At 29.7% G+C, this 12,257-nt stretch overlaps 2 protein-coding genes and 1 long non-coding RNA gene across 7 annotated transcripts in view; 2 read left to right on the top strand and 1 right to left on the bottom strand.

Moving 5' to 3' along the window:
- LOC105835532 (origin recognition complex subunit 2) overlaps positions 1-8,684 on the bottom strand; it is a 100,646-nt gene extending 91,962 nt beyond the window's left edge. For 4 of the 5 annotated variants that reach the window (XR_004964144.1, XR_003625247.2, XR_004964145.1 and 1 more), the window contains exons 1-9: positions 8,398-8,684; positions 8,172-8,246; positions 6,415-6,633; positions 5,585-5,859; positions 5,232-5,446; positions 5,000-5,132; positions 4,638-4,875; positions 4,321-4,551; positions 4,015-4,247 (exon numbers count right to left, since the gene is read on the bottom strand). Coding sequence is in view for 1 of the 5 variants with exons in the window: in XM_012678925.3 (XP_012534379.2) it covers positions 4,048-4,247; positions 4,321-4,551; positions 4,638-4,875; positions 5,000-5,132; positions 5,232-5,446; positions 5,585-5,859; positions 6,415-6,633; positions 8,172-8,246; positions 8,398-8,491 (1,680 nt within the window). In the remaining 4 variants the exon portion in view is untranslated. Of the gene's footprint in view, positions 1-3,864; positions 4,248-4,320; positions 4,552-4,637; positions 4,876-4,999; positions 5,133-5,231; positions 5,447-5,584; positions 5,860-6,414; positions 6,634-8,171; positions 8,247-8,397 lie in introns of those variants that run through there. The other variant, XM_012678925.3, reaches the window with a different exon arrangement.
- LOC114253779 lies at positions 24-4,067 on the top strand. Its single transcript, XR_003625249.2, has 2 exons — positions 24-742; positions 2,826-4,067. It is a non-coding gene; the product is annotated as an uncharacterized LOC114253779 (long non-coding RNA).
- Positions 8,685-9,389: 705 nt separating the features above from the next.
- Positions 9,390-11,870, top strand: LOC105835533. Its single transcript, XM_012678926.3, has 4 exons — positions 9,390-9,852; positions 10,198-10,311; positions 11,262-11,418; positions 11,535-11,870. The coding sequence occupies exons 1-4, from the start codon at positions 9,526-9,528 to the stop codon at positions 11,723-11,725; spliced, it is 789 nt and encodes a 262-aa protein (XP_012534380.1). The 5' UTR covers positions 9,390-9,525; the 3' UTR covers positions 11,726-11,870.
- Positions 11,871-12,257: the final 387 nt, after the last annotated feature.

Raw genomic sequence — 12,257 nt, 5'->3', positions numbered from 1 at the left:
TTGCGCGCGCGCGTGCGACTTACCAGTGTAAGGTCAGAGCGGTCATGTGAGAAGCGCATTGTTTACGTCGTCGCCGCGTAATGTACGGTCGACGCCGGTCGCGGAGCAGCAGGCGTCACGTCCCGTCACGCGCCGTCGTCGTTCATCGCAGCCAGGCGGATCTCGCTGTGAATTTCACGAATCTCACGACGACCGGGATTGATCCCGCTTTTCTCTTTTCTACCCGCGAAGGAGAATTGAATCTCACGAACGCGAGAGACGACAGACAGACCGAGCGAGCGACTGACCGACCACAACCGACCGTTGGCGCCGATCGAGACTTTCGAAATGATTGCGATTATCGAAGTCGCAATCGACACGGCCAGCTTCACGGCACCGGTATGGGAGCTAACCTAACACCGCTAACGCTCGGCGACGATCGTCGCGATGACGATGATGATCTCGCCTGGGCGCGTAGCCATCATCCCGCCGGGTGCTCGCGCGTGGAAGCGGCGACCTCGCTGCCGCTGCTCATCGCACGACCACCACGTTCAACCGCCTTCCCCGCGCGCCGTCCATTTATATCGCGAGTAAAAAGTATATGTACACGATCGCGGACGATTGGCGCCTTTGTTTAACTCCGCGCTAACTTCATGACGCTCCGCGAGCCCCGCAAGGACGCCGCATGCGCACGGCGCTACGCCGACGATCACGTGGCCACCGCGGTATAAATCCGTTCAAATGCCACATAAAATTTTCTTAGGTTCGTATAGCTATTTTTCTTTTCATTATTTTTTTTTTCTTTTAATGGATCATATGTAAATTAATAACGTAATAATGTAAATATACACTACGTTATAAATATGTGTAATGTTAATATATATTGCTATGTAACACATCTAATGCTCGAAATTGAAATCTGTCCAGCAAGACAAATCGATACAAGAATCGTTCTGCCGTTATTCGCATATATTTAAAAAATTGCTTGTATTCAATCACATATAAATATAAATGCTTATATATTTATATTATATATAAAAACATATATAATAATATAATACTTTATGTGTATTAATTATGTTGTATATTGTATGCATTTAATATGTTATAAAAAAATTAAAAAATTATTGTAATTAGAAAAATAACTTTTAATAATTAACAATTAATAATTTAATTGTATTTTTGCTGATTATTTTATATATAAATATGTATACATATATACATGCGTGATTACATATGAGCTACTTTTTTCTGAGAAGTGAGAGATGAAGACAAAATGATCAATATTCCGTATCGATTTATCTCTCGAAACTATTGTATCATTACATTTAAAGAACGAAATTTTATAGATAATGGAATCACAAAATTGAACACAAAGTCATTTAGAAGTTAGCAATCAGACAATTTCCATTTCAGTTCTCGTTGAGTTGATGGTTGAAAGTAGGAACTTCAAAAAGAGAAAATATAGTAAGTTTGTATAATGTAAATAGTATTATTTGTTATATGTACATATAATGTAAATGGTATAAAATAAAAATTAATTTAAAGTAAAAAAAAAGTTCTCGTCCGATCACTGAAATCAAGCAACATTGATTAGTATTTAAATAAATTTTTATTAGAAAATATCCTTGACTTCACTTTACGAATTTTCAAAATCTTTTATATAATTAAAATATGCACAAAAATAAAGAACAATGATCGATTTCATTTCAATAATAAAATTGTTAAAATGACTTGCTTTTGGCACAGAGCGAGCTGTCAGCTGACGATAATATTTGCTTAAAATTAAAATACTAGTTTATATGTATAAAATAAAATAATTGCTCTCTAGCGACAACAGGAAAGATTAATGTTATGTCGTTGGAACTAAGATTAAAAGTAGTCTAGAAAAAAATATTCTCCTTTAAAAAACAAATTTTTTAATTATAAAATATCTTTGAAATAATTTTATCGAATCGATTCTTTTATATAAAATATGCACAAAAATGAAATTGTCCTTTGCTGTCTTCATTTTTATGCGTACTTTGACTGTACAAAAATTTAGAATTCTATAAAGCTAAAGATATTTCACAATTCAAAAATATTTTCTAATAAAAAATGTTGGTTACTCTATATTAGCGATTCTGATTAAGTTTAACTTTAGCATCTTTTTAAATATTCACCAATCTTCGAAAATTTTTGCAACTATAGTCTTCGGAGACCAGAAATAATTGAAGAATATCTTGTATGTTTATAAATTTAAATTTGATTACTAACACAAATATTCGAATAATTACTTAGCTAACATACTGAATTCATATTATAAATGTTAAATGATTAATGTTATATATATAAATTATTGTGTGTGTGTGTGTGTGTGTGTGTGTGTGTGTGTGTGTGTGTGTGTGTATTACTATTATTGATATTAAGGGATCATATACGTTTCTCAACTTTAAAAAACCGATGTTTTGTTTTGTATACATATTTATAAAATCAGCTTTATGGTGCAGGCGTCACTGATTAAAGATAAGTTGTATTTTATGTGACTTTAACTCTTACAAAACTTTTAACATGTTTTTCTCGAAACACCACTTTTCAAGACAGTGGGCATGATAATTGCCTCACCATTTGTCCAATTAACTTAAATTTTTATATACATATTGCTAATAAAATTCTTTATCGCTTCACGGATGCTTTTCTTGATAAGTTCAAGCATGTTTTAATAATAATAAAAAATGTTACATTTTTTCAAAAAAAAATCACAACTTTTTTAAAGTGATTATTTCCGTAATTTTTTTTCTCAAAAAATTCCTCTTGTGAACCGAGAATACCAAAAATTAATAAATATTCTACAAATTTTGTTTCAGATATATCAACCGTACGAATTAAAGAATGCCTACTGTTTATGCATGCATGAAAAAAGACGTCCTACGCCAATTCACGCAGCCGTATTGTTTTGTATTTTACATTATTAGTATATATTTTCTTTCTTACAAGGCTTACTCTTTGGAATAAAAAAAGATTCAACTTAATCGATTAGTTTTCTAGCAATTCCTCATGATTATTGGACCCCTTTTCAGGGCCGAGACATGTATATGACTCCTTAATAGGAGAGAAAGAAAGTTAAAGTAACAAGGGCAAATAATAACAGTTAAATGACAAATAGTAGTCTCTACTCAGTGATATGAATACTTCAGTATTTGACTGATTAAGAACAAAAAATCTACAGTTCAAAGCAATTTAATCTATTGATCGAACATTTTCAAGCACTTACGTATATATCTCTGATACAGATTTTCTTAATAAAAGAATAACAGAAATAAAATAAAAAAGAATACATCAATGAAGCATTAAACATATTTTAGAAAATATTTTATAAAAGATAACTAATTATCTTTAATTTTCAAGTTTAATTTACGATTAAACCCGTATCTTTTATTTTTTCAAATATGCGTTTAATTGTATCCATATTTGTGCTTTATGTAGAATAGACTGGATGCATTCAGCAAACGGAGCGGATCATTGAGCGCTTAGTGATTCTGTAATGATTGGTCCTTGTTTTTAGTTCTTTGTTCTTGAATTTAGAAGCAGAAACAAATCATAATAAAGAATCACTGAGCGTTTACTGATCCACTCTGTCTGCTGAACGCGCTCAAAATAGTCAAAGAATAGATCTAATAAAATCATAAATTGTATATAAAATACGAAATTTATATTATTTCAAATTAAAAAAAATTTTTTAAACTTTTTCCTCTAATTTAAAAAACAATTAAACTTTAGTTTAATTATATAATTCGTAGCAATAAAAGATTACATCTTATAACTTTCTAGCTATAGTACATTTATACTGATTAATTATATGAACGCAATGAGGATTAGATTATTTCAATAAATATATAAAAGATATATCAATTGTAATCATATAACATTTAATTTATCGTATACTTAAGCGTTACTTATATAACAAAAGAATTGACAGTTTAATATAGTCATTAAACTATTATTTCCTTGAACTTTTTTTATAACTATTTTACAAAAATATGTATTCATACGTACTTAAAAATATGTAACTCAAAGTCATCAAATAAATCATGACCCATGTTGCTCCAGAAATTGTTTTAGAAGAGTCTTATCAAGGGGTATTATTAAATGTTCAGCGCCATCAACTGTGCGTTTAGTCCGTAGTAATTTGTGATCAATAAATTCAGTTAGTTGTGCTCTTAATGCTAAATCGGAACTGACCAGGAACTGTTCACGCGCTGACCGATATAGATCCTTGAATGGCATCCCTAAATTGGTATCATTAAATAATCAATATTTAGTTATTATGACACAATAAAACAACAATCAGGTAACAATTACCTGCAAAATTACTATTGCTATTGCTCAATTGATATTTTACAAGAATGAGATAAATTGTTCGAGCATTTGACGTGAGGGACAGGAAAACATTCTGGAGGGAAGACAAGACGAGTCCACTGCTTTGTTGAACTAATAATGAGCTTTCGTATGAAGTTTCCGCTTTATATGGCAATAATGTTGTCGCATCCCACCAGTAAAAATTGAACTTTGCCCGTTTTATATGATCCCAAACTTAAAAAAAAAAATTTTTTTTAATGATGACATTAATGACATTAACTCGTAAATATCCAATTTAATGTAAAAAAAATGTAACTTACGGAGTGATGCATTTATATGATCGGCAGACGCTATGACATGAATATTTGGAACAGTTGCTAAGCTAGCAAGCATATTTTGAGCTTTATTCGAACGTAGCATTATTCCATCAATATTATGAACTATTAAATAAAGTCTATCATCTGGATTATTCCTCATAATTGTCTCGATAAGTTCTAAACAATCATTAGGATTTGATGGACTATCTACATCTAACAAACTTGTTATATTATCAAGAATCTAAAATGACATTTATTTAATAAATAATTTTTATTCTTTTAATCATTAAATATTACTATAAATAATACTTAAAATTTTGTAAATTTAAAATAATTTATTAATAAACTTAAAATAATTTACTTACATCTTTTAGCGTTAAGCTGGGAAAAAATCCATTTATAATCAATGTTGGATGATTGGTTATGATTTCATTATGAAAATCATTTATTAAATTTCTTTTCGAACCTATTCCGTAAAGTAGTAAACTGTAACCTTCTCTAAAATATAACATTGCGTTTTGAAATAAAAAAAAATTTTTTTGAATAAAGTAATTTTTGGAATAAAAAATTCTTATAACCATACTGCTTAATACTTACTCCAATATGAATTGCCACATAGGAAAAAACGATTTACAATTTTCTGTCAAGGAGCAAATACGCTTTTTATGTATTGTAGAAATGTGACTTTGATTTGTTAATAATTCGCCTAAAGTATCTTTGGTAAGACGAGCGTTCCGAAGTCTTCCTAATGTATGATCAGACGTAATTATTTTTTCCGATTGAGATTCAAAATATTCATCAGTTTTTATGTGCTATAAACGTTAAAAAATCATTAGTAAAGTAGTATGTATAAATAGTATAATTAAAATATTATTTATACATAATTAAAATATTATATACACAATTGTTAAAAGTTTTTATTTAAGACAATACTGTTAATTTTAACTTACATAATCTTTGTATGCCACAGTCTTACGTCCTCTTCCTGGTCTTTTAGGTGTACTTTGCACGTCACGTTTTGGTAAAGGTTTTAATACTCTCTGTTTAATTCCCCTTCTAACATTGTTTTCCTCACTCATGTCAGAATTTTCACTATTTTCACTTTTATCAGAAGTTCCATCAGACTCTGAACTGACTTCATTATCTGTAGGTACATATTCGCTATCTTCTGACACGCTCTCGTCACCACTCGAATTTACACTGGGCAAATATCGTTTTCGAGACACTAATAATTATTAAAAAAAAATCGAAATTAAAAATACAAATGTTTCTTTTTATAAAAATACATATGTTTTACATTATATAAAGAAGCACCAACTACAATCAAGACTGGATCTTGGTATTTAATATTTTTATGTAAATTTTAAGTATTTTTTAGTTAAAAGAAATAATTATAATCAAAAGGTTATGCATTTTTATTTCTATTTGTACCAAATACAATGGGTATTTGGTACAAATAGAAATTGGTATACAAACTTAAACCATAATTATAAACTGAAGCTAGGAATAATATAACAAATTAAATTTATCATCAATTTCATAATAATGATTGAACACCTAAAAACACTGTAAAAAATTTATTGAAAAAAATCTTAGTCTAACTATGTTTAATGCACAGTTTACAGAAATTAAAAATGTATTACATATAAATATTATTAAGCCAATTTTGACCATTGATACATTGACGTATTTTTATATGTTATTCACATAAGCAATCTAGTTTAATTTATGAATGTTCTTTCATAAAAAAAATTAATAGCAATATCTCTTTGTGCTGTACCTCTAGTTTCAATGTCATCATTGTTCAAAACTTGATTTTCCTGAAAATCTCTCATCATAATCTTGTCAAGAACAATTTTTAAGACTGGAAGTGTCTTGAAACTTTTGGGAGTCTCAGGTGTACGACACTGATTGGCTTTAATCATCATGTTATTCCTTTTTGTTGGCGTTTGAAATCCATACAGTTTTCTTCCACTCACATCCTTATTAGAAAATAATTCTAACGCACATCAAGATAAAATGTTAAACAAGAATAAAGTAATAAAGTTATATAAATTCTCATCAAGGATTTAGATATAATAAAAAATAATGTATTAAAGAAATTATATAAAGAGGTAAAAAAAGAGAATTGAGAAAACAAAAACAAGATGGAAATACAGAATTTAAGATGAAAAGCTTTTGGCAATACTGTACTTACATAAAAATGTTATAAGAAAATGTAATATGATTTATATTTTTTTGCATAAATTAGCTCACATTAAAACTTAAATTCAAGTTTAACTTTATTTTTTTCATCTATTTCTAATTCTTAAAACTAGGAAAAGTTAGAAAATAAGTTAAACTATGTTTAATACTGAGAATAATCATCTAATCTGTAAACATTACTTAAGATCAGCATATATAAATTTATATTTAAATTTCTTTAAAAAAGGAAGGAGAAATGAACAAAATAAATATGGTTTTTTTATCAAAACAAAAAATTATTGTACTAAATTTAATTTTATTTACTATAAAATCTCAGATGACTACTTAAATTAAAGTTAAACTATATTAATGCAAATAGATTCAAGGCCAATAAAGCTTTACTTTTAACAATTTTTTAAATTTATTTTTTAATTCTCCAAACTAAAATAATAGAAAGTAAATTAGGAAAATCATCAAGAGCATTTCATATGCTAAAAACACTATAGTACTTTTTTTAAAGTATGTAAATGATTCATTTTCAAATTTGTACATATAGATAAATAATATATATTTTATCTATAATTAGAAATTTTTACAAAATAAAATTTTTAATTCTAAAAATGTATAAACATACATTGTTTTACACTTCCTATAAAATGACATTAATATTTAGAGACAAAAAATGAATGATTATTTTAACGAGTGTTTGATTAACATTGAAGAACTTAAATTATAGAAAATTGAACCATTAAAAAAATAATTTTAATTCGATTTCTAAAAAGGGGGGTAAATCTGACCCAGGACTAAGGCATGTAAAAATTGCATTCACAAAATGGTTACAAAAAACAAAGTTTTGTTAGAAATAAAATACAAAACATTTGCGTATTTGATATACATAATTTTGTTTGTGTTGACATTACAACACATTTTAAGATCAATTTAATAAATTCTTGCACATTTATATCTAGTGGCTCTTATTGGTAATCTTTTTGTTTTTATAAAAATAAAAAATTAAATAAAAAATTCTGTATCCTACAAAAAAATTTACATAAAAATAATGTTTTTCCTCATCTTTAAAATAATAATACTCCTTATACAAAGTTTAAAGTTTATCTATATCGATATAAATGAACGATAGAAGTATAGAAAAGTATTAAAAGCTGTATTAAGTACATCAATAAAATAAAAAGATATAAAAATAGAAACACAATTGTGATAATTGATAGATATTAATTTAAGTTATGAATGGGTGTGTATATGTTAAGAAAACATGCGTATTATGAACCAAGTCTCTCCTAGACAAAAAGTTGAAATAAATAAATATTTTATTCTACATAAATACTCATGAATTACCAAGTGGTTTTTGTACGTCCTCTTCGACATCTTCAAGCTGCTTTTCTAACTCGACCTTTAATATATTAGATTGGGCTGTAAAACATAAACATTACTCATATTACATTGACAGTGTAAGTACATAATTTGATAATAGAAGAAAAATTTGAAAAAATATCAAACATTCTAGAACAGATCTACATAGAAATCTAATCACGCACGTAATATTTATAATTTACAAACTTACGAGTGCCTTGTGGTGTGCCCTCGTCACTATCTTCTGTGTATTTCACAAGAGTTTTTACTCGCGCAGATCTCCTTAGGTTCTTAGAAGAAGCCATCCTTGACACTGACGTGAATTTTCACAATAAAAATTCTGTGTGTCGCGTTTGATCGTCCAGACAATTAAATTTGGCTTGACTTTCCGAAAATTTTCTCGTCATTCCATCTATTATAGATTGTCTGAAATGTGCTGAAATGGTCTGAATTTTAGACTGAATAAAATCGTTATTTTGGCGCCATTTACTAATAATCCTATGCGGGCTGCGTTCCGAAATCAATCAGAGTCGTCTATTTTCCTGCCCAGGATAGAAATAAAGACCTCTGATTGGTTAATTCTCTAATTATGCCTTAGGGTACCATTAAGGGCTATCTACAATGGAGTGTTTTAGTCGCTAAATCTACGGCAATGCTGTCTACAATACAGACGACGTAGCAGTAACATACAAGCAAATTATCATAGAGAGGCAACCAAAACCAAATCTAATCCAAAACGTCCGAACGCTCATCGTAAACACGCACCGAATTGGCTCAATGTCTGCTATAAGCCGTAAGCAGTAAGGCAGTACAAAATAAAAATATTTTCTACGACTACTGCTACGGCCTACGACTCTCCATTGTAGATGGCCCTTTATGTGCAGAAGTCTGTGCGGCGGCCCTAAGGCCTGGTCTACAATGGATGTCGTAAGTCGTATCGTAAGAAATGTAACCAATCATGTTTGCTTTTCTTCTCCCTTTCTTCTCTAATGCGGGGTCTACAATGGCAGCAGGAGTAATGGAGTAGGAGTAAGAAGTAAGAAATATGAAATGAGATTTGCCCATTTCGTTTACTCCCGGTTTTTAATTGGTCAATTGTTACTCTTACTCCGTACTCCATTACTCCTGCTGCCTAGACTCCGTATAAGATCAACTATGATTGGCTAGATTTCTTACGACACGACTTACAACATCCATTGTAGACCAGGCCTAATGATATAACAAACCATAACCTATCAGGCGTGTGCAAGTGTGTACAGTGTACCAGCATATTTTCTTTGTTAGCCATACAGGTTGTGTTGTCGTATAGTTTATATCGATTTAAAATAATTCAGGAAAAATGACAGATTCCGCCAGCGAGGACTCGGTAACAAAACTAAACACGCAATTGAACAAGTCAATGGTATTAATGGAGAACGTGGTAGACGCGCCGTCTCCGAATTACAAGCGTAAATCTATCACGATAAACACAGAAGTGGAGTCGTCGAAGGCGATTAACAGTCCTGTAGTTAAATCACGCAGGAGTATCTTGAAGAAGTCTGACAAACACAGTGAAAACGTAGCGAGCGACGAGACCGCGCAAACAAATGGTATCGTCGACAGATTAAGTGAAGCAACGTCCAAAGGGTTGTCATTGCCTGCCTCAGTTTTGTCCAGACCGCATACTGTAAGATTATTTGTTTAAAATTTTTATCTTGTTTTAACTTTAATTACTTTTATTAATTTTGGAATGGTAAAACACTATTAATATGTATGTGAATGACGTACAGTAAATAATAAATTTTACATTTGAGGAAATGGGACATGTGACATAAAAGATCTATTTTTTCATTCCAATGTGATCACCTCGCATTAGTAGACTCAGAGCCCAGAACAGTCTACTAACGGGGGGTTCTACTGTATTTAAAACTTACCATTCTAGGATTTATTTAAATTTTAATTATTTTATTAGTATTTATTGTAAATTATTGAAATTAAAAAACCAAGCTGTATTTTTCTATTTATTTTTTAGCTTGAAGAAATAGCTCAAAAGGAGACACTATATGAGGAAAATATGTCCTCCACATTTAACTTGGAGGATGTATCGGACAGCGAAGAAATGTGGATAATGGATGTTCCTAGATTAGTAAGTTTTGATAATAGAAGATTATAAACTGTTTATTCCAAGCTTATTAAAATTTTCTTAACCCCCTAGAACACAAGTTTTTTGTAGAAGTCACAAAATTTTTTCTAATAGCTTAAATAATGTATTTTATATTTCTGATTAAAAGTTATGTGTTAATATAAGATTATAACTCATACAAATGAAAAAAACATTTTTTTAATGGGACATGGGTATTTTACTGAGACTTAAAGATTGATTTTTTCATAATTTTTCAAAAATATATGAAACACGACTATTACTCAAAATACATTATAAAATCTGTTTATAATAGCAAAGATACAAAATAAAACTTGAATATAACTATCATTTTTTATGATAATAAAAGACAGTTATGGTTGCTGCAGCAGAGTCCTGTGCTTAGAATATAAATAAATAGAAAAAGAAATATCTTATACACTGTTTATGCTATAATAATTTAATAACAATTTTTTAAACAATTTTTATATCTTTCAAACTTTTTCAAAATCTTACTCAAAAATTTACTCCTCAACCCCAGTGGGACATCCATGTCCTATAACTTTAAAACAACAGTTTCTGTACATAATAAATACGAGAAGTAATTTTAAATTATTTATTCAACTAAGTTTATTTTTAATAATTCATACTTATTATAAACAATAAATTTTACTTACATTAAATTTTGTTTAACACACAACGTGTACGCACTTCCATCAACAACGCCGACGCTATATTATATTTTAGTAGGCCCATTGATGAATCTCAGACTTTGATAGTATAGTTAGTTTCATTAAGGCCTAAAAGGTTTAGAACATTTTAAATAAGAAAACTGCTATGTATATTTTTCTATACTTTTATACATTTACTTGTACATATTTAGACACAGTTTAATTTATATGTATATATATCACAGCTTTTGAAGATCAGAGTGTAATCTTGTATGTTATCTACAGATAGACCCGCAAGAGTTTCACGGTCAAACTATAGTTTTTGAGGATAAATCGAAGTTTAGAATTAAAGATGAACGATATTGTATAATTGCACATAAAATGAGGCATAATGTCACATGTGTTTTTAATACACAGAAAAACATACCGCAGTATAAGACAGGTAAAAAAATTTTTTACTGAAATATTACGGAAGAAAAGTTTTGTGATTGTACCTGGTTTTTATTATAATATCTATTATTATGTACACATATTAATGTTAATATTTTCTATATACAGTAAATGTGAAACCAACTGGATTCTTAACAGTAAGGAGGAAATTGTCTGGACCACCAGAAGTAAAACCAGTATCCACAGAAAACTCAGATGTACAGTTCCCTGATCATTTAAAAGCAAGGCATCCACTGTTTGGTGTTATTCGCGAACGTAAGAAGAGATCGAAGAAACGTAACTCGCTCAAAGAAATCTAGGAATTATAAATACAGATTGAATATAATTTGAATGTGTTAATTTAAATGACTTTGTATAAAAGAAAGAGCACAAAATTTTAAAAAGTAAAAATAAGACAATTTTAGAGATTGATTTTACTCATTTAGAATGAATTGAATAGCAAAAGAAATAGTTTATTTATAGGATAAACTTTATGTATTGTCAGTTTCATAATTTTTTGAGTTCTTAAGTTATGGTCTTTCCTCATAAATGACAGAATCAATGAGTACATCCAGTAGCGCAACCGCTTACTGAGCGGCTAAGTAGCTAAAGATGATTGGTTCTTACCTTTGGATCCAACAAATCACCTTCAATTGTTACTTAGCCATCCAGTGAGCGATTGCGTTACTGGATGCACGCAGTCTTACGACGTTTTCGATCGGTGCTGAATTAACCCGTTTCAGGTTCTTTTTCTCTAGATCTGGCCAATCACAGTTATTCCCTTCTTCAGAAGAATGGTTGTGATTGGCCTTATGACATCATTAATCGCTCCTGGAACGATTAACCTAGGTC

The sequence above is a fragment of the Monomorium pharaonis genome, chromosome 7 (assembly GCF_013373865.1).
Source record: "Monomorium pharaonis isolate MP-MQ-018 chromosome 7, ASM1337386v2, whole genome shotgun sequence".
NCBI classification, from domain to species: domain Eukaryota; kingdom Metazoa; phylum Arthropoda; class Insecta; order Hymenoptera; family Formicidae; genus Monomorium; species Monomorium pharaonis.
This window is presented reverse-complemented; position numbering and strand designations above follow the sequence as displayed.

Coding starts and splice junctions, on each gene's coding strand:
- LOC105835533 (XM_012678926.3), top strand. CDS start 9,526: ATGACAGATTCCGCCAGCGAGGACTCGGTAACAAAACTAAACACGCAA. Junction 10,312..11,261: donor TAATGGATGTTCCTAGATTA/GTAAGTTTTGAT, acceptor TGTTATCTACAG/ATAGACCCGCAAGAGTTTCA. Junction 11,419..11,534: donor CATACCGCAGTATAAGACAG/GTAAAAAAATTT, acceptor TTCTATATACAG/TAAATGTGAAACCAACTGGA.